Consider the following 19,602-nt stretch of genomic DNA (forward strand, 5'->3'; position numbering starts at 1 on the left):
ACGCACAGTAAAAACTTTTTATGCACAGGTACAAGTCCCAGAGTGACACTTATTCTACATACTGTTTATATATATATATATATATATATATATATATATATATATATATATATATATATATATATATATATGGGTTCACCAAATACTATCTACATTATTGATCTATTTTGGGAAATATTGTTATCATCCCGTGAATGATTTAACACCATTAGAGGACATCACTTATTTTCTTATATCTTGGAACGGATATTCATAATTGAACTATTGGCGATTAAACAAAATAAAACCAAGTGCATCACCTCATGTTGCCTGTGCAGCCACTACAGTACACCAGCTGGATAACAGTCCAATACCTGCTAATATTGAAATTACACACAATTATCCATCACCTTAATATTTTACACCAAAGTGGGCACTGGTTTTCTTTTTCATTTTATCTAACAGATATTTGATGATATCCCACTGGAACATCTACAAACCCTAGAACCACTTGCTTACTTCAAGACATCTGGTTTGTACAAAATCGCAGTCATTGTCCTGGGCGTTATACAAAGGAGGGGGAGGATTTAATAATACGATAAGAAACACTCTGGATGCACAACACTTAACTTTCATATGCATCTAGTACGTGGCCTACTGATAATTTGCTTAGTTCGATTGTTCACTGGTTACAGTATTTCTTATGCGGCTTTACATATGAGCAATTGGTGGTTCAAACAAAAAGGAACATTTGCAAAAGTACTATTAATTGGAAGAAGGAATGAAGGTTTTGGAAAATGTATATTTAAAGTGGAATACCCATGTATTAATTAAATATAAAACTTTATTTAAAGAAAACATTTTGCTTTATGGCATAACCCCCGTATGAAGTTTTATTCTCACTATTTCTGAAGTATAAATTGGAAAGTTTTATATTTGCAGCATTTTCCAGAAAATCATACACTGTAGGTTCTTTAAAATAATCAACCTAAACAATCCTCAATCAGTTTTCCAAATGGCTGCATTGGTGTAAGAGCACAAACAATTTCCAAATTTGGGCCATTATTACTGTGTTGTATATATTGCAACTGTGCATTAGGAAAAATATATTATCTAAAAAAGAATAATTAACATACTATTTGTTTCCATCTCACCTGTTTGGTTTCAAGGTTTCCCTCAATAGTAAATGAAAAAGGCTTATAATTGCCTTGAATGATGTCCTCCATTAAAAGATGAACCCCAACAAGCTCTCCTTGAGCTACACAGCGTTCCTGATCAGTCATATCACACAGACACAGCTGGGGAAAGATAATGATATGTATATATTTATAGCATTCTATTCAACTTAATATTCATTTGAAAGGAAACATATCAAACCTTCTAAAAAAGGAAAAATTGCATATTTAAATATAATATATATCAGGTCCATCCCTGGCAAGTCGGCAAGAACTGCAAAAAGCTTCTTCCCGATAGTTATTTAACTATTGAACAATGTACTCTAAGATACTGCTAATCTAAACACCTAACTGCTCTGATTATACCTTGCAAATCATAACATGTGAATTGTCATTTGTATGCGAAACTGATGCAATGTATGTATGTGCTGTCATCCCTCTCGTACCATGCTTGAAGCTGCACTGTATCCACAAAAAATTCCTAGTATACGGAGAGTATACATGGCCAATAAAGTGATTCTGATTGCAAAGGTTTTGCACAGAGGCAGAATGGAGCACCACCAGGCTCCACAGCAAAATTTCGGTAAGGGACGGGTAATGTTGCTCTAGTTTTTTGAGGGGACTAGAGTGGAGGCCTTTTGTGAGGTCCAGTTCATGCACAGTAAAGTTCCAATATGTGAGACTACAAAAAGGCTTCTCTACAATGGTCATGGTGGTGGTAATTTACATCACTCCACTAGCCTCCAAACTTTCAAGTGTTCCCTGAAAACTCACCTCTTCAGGCAAGCCTATCATATTTAAGTTCCACACACACACATAACCCTCTGAGGCACTTATGTATTATATAGCTTCCCTTCTGGACTTGTAACTTGGTGGGACTTCTATGATATTACTGGTGCCTGTCCTTGTGTTTCCCTCCTATGTCCCTATAGATTGTAAACTTGCAGCAGGGCCCTCCTACCTCCAAGTCTGGCTGATGTTACCCAGTTTGTTTTATCGCTGTCTACAATTGTAAGACAATTGATAAAGCTGGCGTTTAGCCCAGTGAAACACGTTGGTGCTTTCCAGATCCAGTATTGTTGGACCCTTCAGTAAAGTTGGACCCTCCTGCTGATTTCACTGACCACCTGGTCCCTGCAAGTTTGGATGTCTTTGGCTAAATAACACCTGGCTTAAGTGGATACAAAGTGTGAAGAGGTTGTAGTCCCAACTAAACCATCTAGAAGGGACTCCCTCACACATCATCACAGGACAAAAACGCCGTGTGGACTCCATCACCATTCGGGACCACTGTTATTGTGGACAGTGCAGGTTACATTCCAACCCCACTGTGGGTAATTCATTATCCATTACAATCTGGATTATACTGTTTTTAATTTAATTTTATTTATGTCATTGGGCCTAATAATTGATTATTAAATATTATCTTTTCATTGATTCACCTATTTTTATCATTTAAGCGCTGCTACTTGTGTTTCTTTCTGTATATTCCCATAGGGGACTGACCCTTCCCTACGCTGCAGCTGCTTTTAAGATAACAACCCAGGACCTAAGCACTCTCATTTCCCTGTACTTAGTAGAGGAAACCCTTTTCTTGCTCTCTTACCTCCAAGTCTGTCTGTTGTTACCCAGTTTGTTTTATCGCTGTCTACAATTGTAAAGTGCAACGGAATCTGCTGCGCTATATATGAAACTGTAAATAATAATAATAACAACAATAATAATAATCATCATAAGCTCCTCTTGAATCTAAGCTCAGGCTTAAAGCACTGTAAAGATTAAATGCTTTTTATGTTGGAAATCAATGACAATTGTACATAAATATTTTGTGTATAGTAATAAAAAGGCTATATTTATTTTCAGTGCCAGATTAAGGTCTCAATGGGCCTGGAGCTAAAAATTATCAAGGGCCTATTATGCGCAATGATAGTGGTTGTGGCCAGCACCTAATAATGTGGGGGGTGTGACCAGTGTTCTGTTTGGGTGGTCTACAAATGGGTGCGTCTCTATTTGTGTAAATACTTATATATGCCTGGAAAAGGCAGGGGGCTGGCATAGGAAAAATGCAGGGAGATATATTGGTGGGTGCCCTCCAAAGGTGCACCCTCAGGATGCCGATGTGCTAAGATACTTGTGGGATGAGGAGGCACTCCAGTCATAAAAAGTCATAAAAAAAAAATACTAAAAGCCGAAACTTGGTAGACAACATTTCAGCACATTTTACGTGGTCACCTAAGTTTACCACACCATATACCCCTTATACAAATCATGCAACACAATAGTAACCCCCTTATACTGTACTTGCCTCTTACACATTATGCCACATGGAATGAGCCAAAATTCACATGGACTGAGCAGAAATTCACACTATGGCACACTGTGAATATGTCAAAATTCACATTATGTCGCACAAATTAAGGCAAAATTCACATTTTGGCCACATGGATTGAGACAAAATAAACACTGTACCAAACAGATTGAGCAATAATGCACAATATGCTCCATAAACAGGGGCATTGCAAGCCAAAGCCGAGCATTAAAAATTTACACCACAATGTTAAGCCACACACCATAATGTCCATTACGTATTATGCCAAACACCATAATACCTATTAAAAATGATGCTACATACAGTAAGTGCTGCTTTCCTACATGCTCATTGCCAGGGGTTCCATGCTCGTTGCCATGTGGGATTACATGCTCATTACCAAAGGGGAATACATGCTTCCGGTAACTGGGGGACAGCCGCCGCCGGGCAGAAAGCACAGCCATTGACACCCGGGCAGAGAACAGGGGGCTGCCCGGCTGTATCCAGAGCACTGCAGGTCCCGGCTATTTGAAATAATACTCCTTTAAAACCAGAAAATGCAGGGAATTACCCGGTAATATGGTCCCACGATCATGCAGGGACATTCCCGGGGCCTTTTACACCAGCCTAGTCTCTGCTTTATCTGGTGTGAGGGGGAGAGACACCCCCCCCCCTTTAAACAAACAGCTGAATCTTTGAATCTTCGGAACCAACTGACCCATTTACATGTGGGCTTCAAATGATTTTGGTCCTGTGAAACTGGGTTCCAGAGAAATCTGCCCTCAAACAACATGAACAGCTATGAAATTACATTTCAGAAATGAAAAAAAAAAACGGTTTACCCGCAATATATGAACTCATATGGAACAGCCTGGTATCAGATTAAAGGCCCAGCTATTTGAGATCAACCGCAAGCTTCTGTGATGCCGGAGGGGGAACTGGCACCAGTTGGAACATGGTGGCGTCGGAATTAGCAGGTCCCATGTTATCCTATGGGTAAAACGTTCCAGGTTTGCCTGACGGTATCTCTGGTTCCTGGGGGGCTAGCAACGTGTGGCCGGGCTCGTTGGAAAGCCCTGGCCCTCAGCTACAAAATGGGCCTATTTGGAGAGTGGGACTGGAGCTGTAGCTCCATCAGGCCCATTGTTAATCCGGCCCTGTTTATTTTATGTTCTAAGTTGTCAGCAGCAACACCTTTACACCCCTAATAATACTCATTACCCAGAAGTTTTGCCAGTAAAATCTTTTGCCACTTGCATTGTTAATATGTTTTTGTGTTAAATGATAAAAATCCATCTAATAAAAGCATTTGGGTCACCCTGGCCAGTGGCCACAAATAGTACAATGTAGGGGCAGTCTATTAGCCTTGTCACCCATTGCAGTTCTTGTATGGATAAATGTTAAAAACTAGCTAGTAAAACAAATAACATTAGGAGTTGGTTTATAATCCATATATTTTTTATGCGGGTAGTTAAGGCCACTGACAAATTAACCTGTAAAAATTACCCAATTTATTTTTATTAAAATATAAAGTTAGGATTTGGCTCCCTTGGCTAGAAAAATACAAAAGTATTGCTAACAAGCCTCAACCTCCATCCTGAGCCCAAGCACACCAATAGAAACCAGCGCAATCCCCACTAGATGTTCCTGTTGGTTCCCACTCCCTACCTATCCCCCTTCCCCCATCTACTCTTTCTTTCTTTCCCCCTTCTCTTTCCTTCACAATATATCGCTGATATTTATTTTCTGTTAAACCTGTCCACAACAAGTTCATTGTTAAAATGTCTATTGGGAATTATATTAAAATGCAATGTTATCTATTATGTCACATTTTTGTTGTATACTTGATTACAGTGCTTTCACTTATGTGAGGGATGAGATTGTATTAGACTGAGCTTTTCAAAAACGAAAAGAAAATGTTCCCGTTGTTTTAACCTTTCATTTGTAATCTAATTCTAATAAAAATTAACATGCAAAAAAAATATAAAGCAAGATATAGACTAGAGTATAGCATGAAGAAACACACATATCACGAATCAGTTTACAAAGTCCACAAAGCTTAACCTGCTGTAGAATAAACAAGATTATCTGAGCAGGAAACGTGAATGTGCCTGCTCACTTTCCCAGGTCTAAGAAAACCAGTTGTGAATCAGAACAGCTCAACCAATACTGCTTAAAGGAAACAAAAAACATTATTAATTCAGTTGCGCTTTACAATTGGTGTAGTCAGTGGAGTGAGAGACAGAGAGGGGGTCAGGGAAAGAGAAAGCAAAGAAGAGAGTGGAGAAAGAAAAAGAGGAGCGAGATAGAAGGACAGAGGGGTGGTCAGGGAGAGAGACTGCTTCATGGAAAAAGAGGAAATTAGAGAAATAAAGAGGTGAGAGCTAGAGAGGGTATCAGATAGAGAAAGGGGGAGAAGAAAGGGATGGGCCTTATTCTGGTCACCACACTCCCACGCAAATTTGCACATTTTTGTGCATGTGCAGATGCTGGGTGCGATAGGGCCACGCAAATGGCGCTGTGACGAGGGTGCCAGGGACGGACACCTGACGTCACTGGATGTCAGCTGCCCACCCTCTTCCCATACAGGGAGCATGCAAAGCTAAGACACAGAGGGAAGGCGGCCGTGCAAGCATTGTTTCATCCACAAGCAACGCTGCAAATTTATCAGCATTGCGTGTGGACCAGAATAAGATCCCATAAGTGTGAGGCTAGAATCTATCTAGAATCACTGTCATTCTGGGCCCACATATCCTACAAGGCTCCTGTGCAGACAACAGTTGTCATGTCCAGCCCCTAATCTCAGTTATATTTAACCTTATGATTACATGAATCTACAAACTTTTGATTAAGTACATAGACTTGTGATGTGTTTTTATAACTATGTTGCTATCTACGGTTTATTGTTGTTACTTTGCTATAGAAAAAAAAAACACATTTGTACAGTCTGTTATTGCAAAAGCCACAATCCACACAACCATGAGAGTATGGTACCAGAGCTCACACTCCCTTGTCAGTAGGTATTTAGTCAGTGAGGACAGGCAGGTCACACAGCTATGCAGAAGTAAACAGGAGTGAAATATGCTCAGAAGGGGAGTGGTACATAGATGGGTTACACACCACACACACACACACACAGAGCTGTTCTGGGTAAGCCACAGATAACGGGCAATATTTAAAAGTATTTCACTCTTTTTTTAAAAGACTTTTCCATTTCCAGCATTCATTGTGTAAGGCATACATATGTACTGCATATATACTGACACAGAAAGATAAAAGACAGGAGACAAAGGCCCTCATTCTAATTTGTTCAATGTTTGGTTCTGCGCATGTGCATATGTCTCCGTTTGCAAGCGGGCGCGGTAAATTGATTATTTGTCGGCCCGTTCGTACGGAGCACTGCAGGCAGGGGTGGTGGCCAGGGATAGTGCCCGTGAGAACGCCCTGTGTTTCATGGGCATCCCCATGAAAATGCTGGGCGTTCCCACGCTAATGCAGCCATGACGCGGGTGCGGGGGGGGGAGGGCAGCTGACGTCAGCGGATGTCAGCTGCCCACCCTCTTCCCGTACAAGGGCGACGCAGATCTAAGATCAGCAGAGGCTGACTTACATCTGTGAGCACTTCCACAATCATTCAATGACTTCGCCCCCGCACACAAGGCTGTGAATGGATGTTTATGCTAAACATCCATTCACACTGGCGTGCGAGGGGGCGTTTAGATCACCCGCAAAGCTGTGAATTTCACAGCTTTGCAAGTCAATCAGTATGACCTCCAAAATGCAGTGACACAACAGGGAATGACTCACCTGCATATGGTATCCAATGCTGTGCAGCCCATGTATCACCAGTGGGAAATGTCCTCCGTCAGCGAGAAATGCTCTCCATGGATACACCATGAAAGTCTAAAGAAAATATGGAATTATTCAGGACAGTTGGAGCTGCATTTTATAAATGTGGTTTATTGCTATAGAGTGGAATGAATATAACCAAAACAGTTATATTCAGTTATATCATAGGTGAATGAAATGCTTTAGCATTCTCTATTCTAGAACACCATTGTGAAGATTATGGCCATGACCAGAAGCCAGTAAACTACAGAGTAGTTAAATCAAAAGCAGGTGCTGGCTGGCAACTTTCAGCCTGGGGGGCAACACAAGCAAGTGGCACACCACCATCGCCATTGTTTCACCACCCTATCCTCTCCCTTGTCCCATCTAGTATGCAGCAAGGATTAAACAATCATTCCCACACACACATACACCAGAAACGGGAACAGTGCGTGCCGAAGGTGCGTTGCAAAAATTTACACTGTAATGCCCATTACACATAATGCCACACACCATAATGCCCATTACACATAAAGTCAACACCGTAATGCCCATCAAACATAATGCCACACACCGTAATGCCCATTAAACATAATGCCACACACCATAATGCCCATCAAACATAATGCCATACCATAATGCCCATTACACATGCCATACCGTAATGCCCATTACACATAATGCCACACACCATAATGCCCATAACACATAAAGCCAACACTGTAATGCCCATTAAACATAATGCCACATACCATAATGCCAATTCAACATAATGCCACACACCGTAATGCCCATTACACATAAAGCCAACACTGTAATGCCCATTAAACATAATAATGCCTATTACATATTATACCACATAACTGCTGCTTACCTACATGTTCACTGTCAGAGGTATATTGCTCATTGCCAGGGGTTACATGCTTATTGCCAGGGGTTTAAGTCTTGTTGCCATGGGGGATTTACATGTTCATTGCCAGGGGAGACGTTACATGCTTATTGCTAGAGAATGGGGCATGTAGCACTCCATAGGGGGAGTGCTTGTTGCCAGGGGGAGTGGTATATTTTTTGGCATAGGGGAACCAGGTAGGGTTGCCACCTCATTCATCATTGATCATCATCCTGGAGACCCATCCACTGCAATGTTCATGTAGAATTTAAATTTTAAAGAATCCAAGCAATGTTCATGTAGAATTTAAATATAATGATCTAGCATTAGATGTGGCCCAAAGTCAATCTGCACTGAAAACCTCATTCCAGCAGTAACAAAAAATATAAGTCACAGACCCCAATGAAACAGAAGCGTCAGTGTTCAAACTAACATGGATAAATGTTGAGATAATTGTTTCGCTTTGGCATGCAAAAATATTGTTATATCTCTCAGACATAGGAATACCCACATTTATTTCTGCAAAACTAATGCAGCAAATTAAATATTTTACATTTAATAGAACAAAAACAAATAAAAGTGATACATACATTAAAATATTAAACAATGCAGCCTTTGGTATTTGCAAGAGAACAAAACAAAAAATATTTTGATTCTCATGACTGGCCCACTGCAGGGAGAGGACATTACAGCCGGGAACCACTACCCTGGCCACAGAGCTGACACTCACCTGTCGGAGGCTGCAGGCTGTGTGCAACTCATTGGGCTCCTCCGGGATAGTCCTCACCTCAGCTAAAGCTCACACCCAATCGCTGCACTGACAGACACTAGTTCATAACAGGCCAACCTGTTGCTCTCCAGATGTTGTCAAACTACAAATCCCATCATGCCTTGCCACAGTTTTGCTATAAGGGAGTGTTGAAACTGTGGCAAGGCATGCTGGGATTCGTAGTTTCACAACATCTGGAGAGCCACCGGCCTGTCCTGCACTAGAGGTATGGCAGCACCTCTAGTGTCTATCTCCTACAAGGCGCTGGCAATTTTTGGAGGGGCCGCTGCCTTACAGAAGGCTGTCTGTGGCTGGACCGAGGAGGCGGCGGCTGTGGCAGCAGGTGTGGGCAAGATGCACGAAGCCGGCCCAGCCCCGGCCAGTAGATACCAGCCCGGGGGGGGGGGGGGGGGGGGGGGGTCATGTGACCCCCAGCCCAGCCTGCCCCTGATCAAAAGTGATGGAGGAAATGTTCTTTCAGTATATTAATGGACAACATAGTCAGATCTACAGTACATTCCATCTAATACTTATTTACTCTAGGAATGGCTACATTTCAAACGTGTGCTGTTACTGACTCTGTAGCTGCGTGGATCATGAGGTTGAGGCACAGGCATCTGAGAGGAAAATGCGCTCCTGACCACTGAGTAACTCAGCGCGGTTAGTCCATGATACATATTTTCTGTTGTGGTTCTGAATGCAGAAACATTCCCAGAGGACAGTAATGCTTCCCTGGAAGACAAAGCAGCAAGATATATAAAGGCAAAATAACACATTTTTATATGATCAGCAATTCCGTGACATTTAGTAATCATAAGTCATTATAGTTCTATTTTAAAGTTCTCTGCGAATTGTGAAGAGTCGCTTCTGCATACCGGATTAAATGGCGCACAGCTGCATCAAACTGTAGGATCCTGACCTCGCGTTGTAGCTGTAGCAATAATGCTACTTCCTTTGGGTCATGAGGATTGTGGAGGCCATCTATTAACTTCTGTATGTCCCGCAGCTCTGCTCCTGTAACAGAACCAGTGAGAAGAATTTACTTACCTGGGACCTCTATGTTTAGGCTGGTAAAATGAAAACAGGAAAGAAGCACAGTAACATGTATGTGTTATAATGTTATATTGTAGAGCACATGCTTCATGTAAACAAGGTGACTTTTTTTTATTATTTACTTTCAACCAATCCCTGTTGTGATACTAGGATGAGCCAAAATAGGTCTGGACTAATAGCTTTCCAGTCCTATGTTCATCTGATGGGTTTACAATGCTGAGACATTACATTTGTGGTATATTTGATGTTACCTAATAACAGGATATCATTATGTGGATTTGTTAAATAACCACAGTTACACGACGGGCCTTTCTATGGAAGTTGCCTTGTGACACTACCCTATCTTTCAATGTTTGGCCAGGCTTTAAGCAACTAGCTCATCTGGCCATCAGACCTTTGGCATTTGAAGGGAGTGGCAGAACTCTCCCCTGGGACAGCCACCTATAGCTCCTCATTCCCAGGCCAAATTTGATAGGCTTGTCTGAAGAAAACAGGAATTTTGGTCTTACCTGTTAATTCTGTTTTTCTGAAGCCATTGTGGATCACTGGTACCATGGGATATTGTAAGTCCTCCAGACCGGGCACCAAGGAGTTAAACTTCTGAGAGTGCAGCTGGGATGGCCTCCTTAATATCCTGCCCTGCCCCCAGATGAATCAGTTCACTAACTACCAAAGCCCAAGGAAAAGGCAAAGCTGCCCCCCCCCCCACACACCCATACCAGAGTCTTGAAGAAACAAGACAGAGATACACTCCAACACAGTAGATAAGAGCGAAGAGTGGGTGCCCAGTGATCCAACATGGCTTCAGAAAAACAGAATTAACAGGTAAGACCAAAATTCCTGTTTTTTTCTTCAGCCTATGGTGGTCCACTGGTACCATGGGTCTTCCTAAAGCAGTCCCTCAAGGGTGGGAACGCTCCCTAACTGCACTGAGGACTCCTCTCCCAAATGCTGCATCAGCAGTGGCGAAGGAGTCAAACCTGTAAAATCAGATAAACGTATGTACAGAAGACCAGGTAGCTGCTCTGCAAATCTGTTCCGCAGAAGCACCCCGGCCCGCCGCCCAGGATGCTGCTACGAGCGAGTAAATGGGCTCTAACGGAGACCAGAACTGGCTTACACGAGAAAAGATAGGCTTGACGAATGGCCATTCTGATACATCGCGCAATGGAATGTGTAGTGGCTGACCAGCCTCTCTTACGATCATCATAAAGAATAAACAAGGAATCCGTTTTCCGTAGAGCCTTGGTTCTTTGAACATAAAGGCGTAATGCACGCACATCATCTCTATAATACCTAACCTACAGCACCTAGTGTGCACATGTGGTCTCCCACTCAAGTACTAACCAGGCCCCACACTGCTCAGCTGCCAAGATCAGATGAAATTGGGCCTATCCAGTTTGGCTGTAGTTCTGGGTGAATGAGAGAAGAGAGGGAGAAGATGGGAGCTCTGTGGCAGAAAGCACTTGAAGGGACTATACAGGGTTGTGAAGACAAAAATCACACACACAAACAGCCTTAATTAGGACAGTGGGTAATGGCAGGCACTACACTAATTGGAAGCCTCCTCCGCCAGCGATGGTCGCTGCTACAGGTATGCCGAAGCCCCATACCGGGACTCCACTTAACAGACTGCAGCTTCCAGACGCTGCAGCGGCTCCACCGATGCCTTGTGGAGATGCTGAGGCATCTGGCCATGGAGGTCAGGGACCCAGCACAGCATGCTTCCTTCTGCAGCAGCACACTGTGCACAGAGCCTGCAGCAGGCAACCTACATGATGTTCCCATGTGGTCTCGAACAAAAGTACTAACCAGGCCCAACACTGCTTAGCTGCCAAGATCGGATAAGATTGGGCCTATTCAGTGTGGTATGGCTGTAGGTTGAAATAAAAGAAAAATTGAAGTTTAAACCAGGGCTGTTTCAGCCCTACTCCTAAAAATATGCCTGTTCCTGAGGTACCAAGAAAAAATCTGATTAGCCTGGGGGCAGGGTATTAAGGAGGCGATCCCAGCTGCACTCTCAGAAGTTTAACTCCCTGGTGCCCAGTCTGGAGGACCTACAATATCCCATGGTACCAGTGGTCAACCATAGGCTTAAGGAAAATGTGAGTTTTCAGAGAATGCTTTATGAAAGTTTGGAGGCTAGTGGAGAGTCTTATTGTGTGTGGAAGGGCATTCCATAAGGTGGGTGCAGTGTAACAGTGAATGGGAGCTAGTAATCCGTGCAGAAGAGAGACGCAGATCTTGTGCAGAGCAGAGAAAGTGAGTTGGGAGATATATTGAGATACTGTAAGTGAAGAGATATAGGTTGGTGTGGTTTTGTTAATATCTTTATATGTGAGTAGAAGTATTTTATATTGAATACGGTAGAATATGGGCAACCAATGAAGGGACTGACAGAGCGGATCAATGAGCATCTATCAAAATAGATTACAGTGGCAAGAGTCTGTTCTTAGGAAGACCAACGAGGAGACTAGTGCAATAATCAATGCAAGATATAATGAGTGCATGGATCAGCGTTTTAACAGTGTCGTGTGTAAGATAGGGCCTTGTCTTGGATATGTTTTTAAGATGCATGTAACATGATTTTGAGATTGAATGTGAGAAATAAAGGACAGTGTCATCCGCATAAAAGTGATACTGGGATCCAAAAGAGCTGATTAGTTTGCCAAGAGATGAGGTATAGATTGAGAAAAGCACTCCAACTGACAGATGTAGTGAAGAGGAGGTGGTATCAGTGGGAGCAATGTACCCTACTCATATGCTTATCTGCACAGCAATTGCAGGGTGTGTGTCTGCACCTGTGCCAAGAGATCGGGGGGAGGTGGTGGTGGTGGTGGGGGGGGGGGGGGTCTAGCACTTCCCAACCATCCATCAATGGCCCCTGTTCTGCTCATGTTCTGGTGCTTTACTTTGAATATGTTTTGACAAAGATGTGCAATGCAAGGCCCTGTCCTGACTTTCTCTATAGTGCCAGGCAGTGTTGGCTTCCACCCCAATCTTATGCTCCTAATGTGCATAGTTTCCTTTAAATCCACTGTATAAGGAGTATCATGTTAGTACCACATAAGTTCTGTATTACCTATTCCTTCTGTGCCGCCCCAGTCAGCCGTTAGCTCTCTGGTTCGCAAGCTGCAATAACCGCTGCATGCATTTCCCAGTTGAGCAAAGCTGAGTACGTAAGAGACAATGTCATGCAAGGCAGCTACAATCTGCAACGTCTGTAACAACGCGCGGTAGGCAGCCTACAAAAGAAACAAACTGTATCAAAACTGTAAGGAAGACATTAAACAGGTTAGGTTGCTTTTTGCAGTCTATGATAATCATATAACACATTGGGGCAATTTATTTTGCTTTATTATAAACTAATTGTTGTATTCTACTCACTATATTGATGGGTATTCAATGTCCCTGATGGCGAGCTATGACAGTGAGCAGCGCCAATAGCTCACCGTCAGAGTATTCTACTCCCTCCCCTTTGGCGAGTGGGACCATTTAAATGGTGGGGCTCACCACAAAATGCAGCAAACTCGCCGTTTAAGGGGATGCTGTTTAAGAGGATGGTGAAAATTCCAGCCAAACATAGAATACGGAGTGGGTTGGACGGCGAGGATGGCTTTCCCTTGCCAAAAATAAGCCATCCTTGCCGTAGAAAAACCCCTCGCCACTGCATTACATACCACCCATACTGGGAGATGTATCAAGCCTTCTAAAGAGTGGAGAAGTGGACAAGTGAAGAAGTTGTCTATAGCAATTAGCAGCTAATCATCTTCTACATAGAATTTTATTGAATGTACTTGATGAATGGTAGCTAGAATGTCAAACTCCAATGGCCCACTGTTTAGAAGCCTTGATACATTGAATGTGTATACATATCTGAGGGCTTTTTTTAAATTAAGAATTGGGGTAACAAGTAAAGACACATGAAACGAAGGATCACTCAACTTCTACCAAGGTTAAAAATGCAGACACTATGGGATTTACTGTATGTCGTTATAACTGATTCAGTCAAATCATGGACAGTTGGATTCGCACATCTATTACACAGCAATGGCGCAATGATAACCACAGACATCTATACTTAACCATTTTTGTTTATTACTATAAAGTTTCAAGTAATTTTTCAATGGCTATATACCTTATCTGGGAGCATTTTAAACATGGCAAGGACTTCAGTTGGGTAAGGGATATACCACAGGTTAACAAACACTTGTCCATCCTCTGTGAGCAAACTGTATGGCCGTTCCTGAAAAGTTCTGTAAATCATAAGAAATAAAATAGTTTTACCTACCAAAACATCTGAGGTTATTAATTTACTGGATCATTTACATGTCGCCCCCCCCCCCCCCCCAAAAAAAAAAAACAACAATTGCCATTAGACACATAAGGCACGTGCCTAGGGGTGCTACTTGTTGAGGTATGGCAGTTGGATGACTGTTTTAGTACTGTCACTCCGAAATTTACATGCAACTGCAAAATATTTCCACTTTACTGTATCATATGCTATCCTGCAAAATAGTAACAGATAGGGCATGTAGAGACTGCCTCTATAAGCTGTCCTACATAAATGGCCCTTATTGTGGTCGACTTGCAAGGCTGCTACATTCACAGATTTGCAAATCCCCCAGACGCTGCCCGCTGCTCACAAGAGGATGGCGACCATCGAATGATGTGGAAGGTGCACGCATATCTAAATGACTCTCAGGTCACTTAGATATGCGTGAACACTTGACAAGAACTGGACGGCAGCTGACATCAGGTGATGTCAGCTTCCCGCCCCCAGCATCCGCGTCACTGGGCAATTTGCATGGGACCACCCATGAAACACTAGGTGTTTCCATGGGCCAGCCCCCACCCCCCTACCCACAGTCTTGGGTGCATGCACATGTGCAGAATGGTGCATGCGCACAAAGGAAACATCGGTCCTGCGCGCTGAGGACTAAATTAAACAGAATAACCCCCTTATGTAAAAAATAAATAAAATGCATTTTGATTATTTTAAATTGCTAATCATTAAATTAGGTCTTATAATCTAACCATGAAAATTATCAAATTGGACAGAGGAGGAGCAGCCATTACTGTTGTGCATAGGGGCGCCCTGACCCCTAATCCACACCTGAACACAACTACCACCAATGTATGTGCTTTACGGTTATAAAAATAATTAGAGAAATCAAATTCAGTATCATTTCCAGACTCCTCAGTTCATCCATCCACTTTTCTCAGTCACTTTCCATATGCAGTAAATGTGCATACTTCCCAACTTTGTCAAGTCCCTGGTTGGGACCCCCCGCGCGGCCTGCCACACATGGGCCCAAAAAGGGAGCTTGGCTTCAGACAAAAGGGGTGTGAGTTTGTGGAATGTCTGTGGTCACCAAGCCCCGCCATGTTTTAGGCGCTGTGGGGGCATGGCCAGCTCAGTGTGAGCTGATGTCCATGCCCTGTGTCCCTCTGTCTCCCGTGAATAAACTATTCTCCGCTGCTTTGCAAGGCAGAGCAGTATGTGGTAGGGGGGACTCCCAACTGCCTCCCACCGCAGGACAATGCCGGCTCCAGGTGGGACGCGTGACCGTCTCAAATAAACGGTATAGTCCCAGTAAAATCGTGACAGTTGGGAGATATGTATTTCTACAAGTTTTTTGTTGTTTGCAAATGGTTCAGAATTTAACTTCACTTAAATCAACCACTATGGCAACAGTATAGCTACAATACTGAGGGGCTGATTCAGAAGTGGACACTAGTCACAGAGCGATGTGACTTTGTACAAGTCAGCTGTGCAAAAAAATTGCAGGTACTCTTTACTTAGAAGAGGCATCGCGTTCAAAAACAAAATCGCGTCCATCGCGTCGCGTGCACTAAATAAACGCATGCGACGCGATGGCCGCGATGACCGCGATTTGCCATAGGGACCAATGTTAAATGTCCAAATGCCTCAATGGACGCGATTTTCCCATAGGAAACCACGTTAAATGTGTCACAAAGGGAAAATAGGCACCCTGAAGTGTTAAATGGCCCCCACAATTTTCAACGTGAACCCGAAGCGTGGCGAGCGCAGCGGTACGCGTCCTACGACCTTTTCATACCCCTACTATCCACGTCGGCGTGGAGTTGAGAATAGAATAGTGTGGCGAGCGCAGCGAGCCACCGAGCCCGAAGCGTGGCGAGCGCAGAGAGCCCCGCGAGGGGACGCGGACACCTTCACAGGTAAACGCGTCCGTTCGCGGGCTTCACAGGTATCCGCGTCCGCTCGCTGCGCTCGCCACGCTTTGGGCTCGGTGGCTCGCTGCGCTCGCCACACTATTCTATTCTCAACTCCACGCCGACATGGATAGTAGGGGTATGAAAAGGTCGTAGGACGCGTACCGCCGCCCCTCGCGGGCTCGCTGCGCTCGCCACGCTTCGGGTTCACGTTGATCGTGGGGTGGCGTTAAAAATTGTGGGGGCCATTTAACACTTCAGGGTGCCTATGTGGCCCATTTAACATGGTTTCCTATGGCAAAATCGCGTCCATTGAGGCATTGATCATGAAATTGAAGTCAATTTTGATATTTAACATTGGTCCCTATGGCAAATCGCGGGCATCGCGTCGCATGTGTTTATTTAGTGCATGCGATGCCCGCGATGACCGCGACGGGCGCCGTACTAAGTAAAGAGTACCATAATGCAAAAGCCACCGGAGGAGCCCTAAGTAAGAAGATGCACATGGCAGGCTTCTGTGATCCTAAGAAGCAACATGGGATCATCTGTGTGATCACATCATTCTAGTGTAAAGCCCTATGCACATGGAGAGATATTGTCTAATGTTCAATTTTGACTGAGCAATTTTGATTATAGGCATAAGAGATTTTGGCTAGATGTGCTGGAGGTTTTGGCTAAGCAATTTTGTCTAACTAATGAAAGTCTATGATCTAATCTGATTTAGCATCAGTATCTAAGCAGGAGAAACACTGGGAGATTTTGTTTAACCTTCTAGAAGATTTTGTCAAACTAGTCAAAATCTCCTGCCAAAATCTAACAATGTGTACACCCTTAACCTTATTACTCAGGATGTCTGTGGAATCACACTGCATGGGGCCAGTAAAGCTGCTTGACTAGTTTCAGCACACTCAGAAAACAAGGCTGACACCACCCTGTTTTCTGGAAGACTGCCTGGCACTGCCCAACATGCTGGCAGAATTTTGGGCACTCTGAGCATCATCGAAGACCCAGATCTACACATGCATAGTGTGGGTTCTGCGCATATGCTGATCTTAAAACATTGGCGATTAGTGTTACCATCGTGTTAACCTACATCTCTGAATTAGGCCATGAGACTCCATCAGAGCTAGCATTAATATATTATACAGAGTATACAGCTTGAAACCTGGGATCTGCCTGAAGTGCTTCTTTAACTCCGGACTTTCTCTCCTGAGGCTGGCCTATGATGAAGTACGTTTTCCGAATGTTCGGGAAGTCTTCCAGCAGCTGCTTTAGGCTATTGCAGTAAGCAATGATCTGTCCCCGAAGAGAGTGGCTAGCAATCCTTCCGCTCAAGCTAAATAGCACAAAGAATTCAGATTATAGTGAATCAAACATGCAAATATGAGAAATCTGTAGATAAAGTGCTAAAAATGTATACTGTAGCTTGTATAACACATTGTACCCAATATTCTGCAGGCTGAAACATCGCCATAACCGCTTGGCAACTTAACAACTTGGCAACCATAACAGTTACCAAGCGTCATCAATGTTATGTTCTATCAACATTCATGCTATAACATATGTACACTTTGAAGGTGTCCATGTCGATTATGTTGACATTTGGGACAAAAAAAATGAGAAAAACTATTTTCCAACCCCGTCGACCTACTTCATGTGTCGACCTAAGCCATGTCAACCTTTAGTGGTCGACCAATGCATGTCGACCTAATATGTGTCGACCCATACCCATTACATACCCTCCAACATGGCCCATTCCATTAGGTACAAAATGCTCTGTTTCTAGACTTCCTTACCAGTGGCAGTTGCAGTTGCAGAGGTGAGGCTGCACCACTGTCCAGTATTCAAAAAGGGGAGACACACCTAATGCCACTCCAAACAATACTGTTCTGGACTCACTGGCAGTTGATGTGACCCCCCTCTTTCAATTTTGGACTCTGCTGGAGTCCAACCTCTGTAACTGTCACTGGCAGGGAAGTCCAGGAACAGAGTATTTTGTACCTAATGGAATGGGTCATGTTGGAGGGTATGCCATTAGTGTAAACAGAAATGCATGACACACATTGCTTATAGGGCCTTTTTCAGCATGGGTTGCATAAGCGATCCCCTGTGCAATTTTTGGTAAAACTGCGCAAGCACAGGACCCTTTTTGAGCATGATCAGGATGGGCCCTAAACTCGCTTTGCAGAATAGTGAATACCTCTGCCTGGTGGAGAGACAGAGGTGTTTGGGGTGGGAGCATCGTTTCTCTAGAAAAAGATGCGATGGCCTTCTGCTTTCTGTTATGGATCGCATATGCTGATCTGCTGAGAGCGGTTTCTCACATGCGATCCATGCTGAATAAGGCTCATTGGGGCAGATGTATTAAGCCTTAACAAGAGATAAATGCAAGTGTGATAAGGAGAGATAAATGTCCAGCCAATCACCTGCCAACTGCCATGTTACAGGCTGTGTTTGAAAAAAGTCAGTAAGGAGCTGATTGGCTGGACCTTTATCTCTCCTTATCACACTTGAATTTATCTCTTGTTAAGGCTTAATACATCTGCCCCAATGTTCTAGTTGTCCTTGCCACAAAGTTCAAATGAACAAACTGTAATAATAAATTCCTCACCTGTGACAGTAATCTCTTACAAGATCTCTTTTTACTTTTTCTACTTCCTCCTGCAGTATAAATATGAACATTTACTGGCATTGGGTTTATACAGTGTTAAAATGTTTACTCAGTGAACAAATATATGGAATTATAAATAATATTACAGATTTACAGTCAAGTGGTGTGATATACCTAACCCTTTACATACATTGGGGGGATTCAATTCCAGGTGAACGGTGCAAAAATGCCGCTACTGCTGCACCTATTCCATCGGGCAGATGTATTCACCTTTATTTGAATATGCCCCAATGTGTATATTGTACATACTAGTAACAATGTCATTGCTTACTTTGTTGAGTACACATTGTAAATTCTAATTCACTAATGGGGCTGATTCAGGATCACTCGCTGCGCATGTGCAAACCCAGACAGCAAATGGCTGAGGTGAGTTACACACTTGCCGAGCCGTTTAGAGCTAGGAGGGAGGGCCGGGGCCGGCCGGGGGCAGTGACGGCGATTGGACATGGGAATGACCAGCATTTTCTGGGCGACACAATGAAAGCAGTGGGCATTCCCATGGTTATGCGGACGGGCCGATGCCTGCCGGGGGCGGGTGGCTGGCTTCATATGACGTCAGCCACGACCATGTTTTCGTCCCGGCGCTCGCAAATAAGTCAGTTGAGACTGACTTTTATTTGCGAAGGCAGGGGAAATCTTTCGATGGTCGGCTACCATCAAATGATTTCTCCTGCTAGTGGCTCATGCCAGAGGATGTGATCTCATACACATCCCTTCTTATGTTTCTGAGGG

At 43.5% G+C, this 19,602-nt stretch overlaps 1 protein-coding gene across 1 annotated transcript in view; it reads right to left on the reverse strand.

Moving 5' to 3' along the window:
- The window catches only part of LOC146062941 (uncharacterized), a 178,428-nt gene that overhangs the window by 68,972 nt on the left and 89,854 nt on the right, over positions 1 to 19,602 (reverse strand). The window contains exons 25-32 of the mRNA XM_083174951.1: positions 18,811 to 18,860; positions 17,365 to 17,535; positions 14,140 to 14,257; positions 13,084 to 13,246; positions 9,824 to 9,962; positions 9,527 to 9,680; positions 7,270 to 7,365; positions 1,134 to 1,277 (exon numbers count right to left, since the gene is read on the reverse strand). Coding sequence (XP_083031077.1) covers positions 1,134 to 1,277; positions 7,270 to 7,365; positions 9,527 to 9,680; positions 9,824 to 9,962; positions 13,084 to 13,246; positions 14,140 to 14,257; positions 17,365 to 17,535; positions 18,811 to 18,860 — 1,035 coding nt within the window. The remainder of the gene's footprint in view (positions 1 to 1,133; positions 1,278 to 7,269; positions 7,366 to 9,526; positions 9,681 to 9,823; positions 9,963 to 13,083; positions 13,247 to 14,139; positions 14,258 to 17,364; positions 17,536 to 18,810; positions 18,861 to 19,602) is intronic.

Source organism: Crinia signifera, chromosome 3 (assembly GCF_055691185.1).
Source record: "Crinia signifera chromosome 3, ASM5569118v1, whole genome shotgun sequence".
Taxonomy (NCBI): Eukaryota; Metazoa; Chordata; class Amphibia; order Anura; family Myobatrachidae; genus Crinia; species Crinia signifera.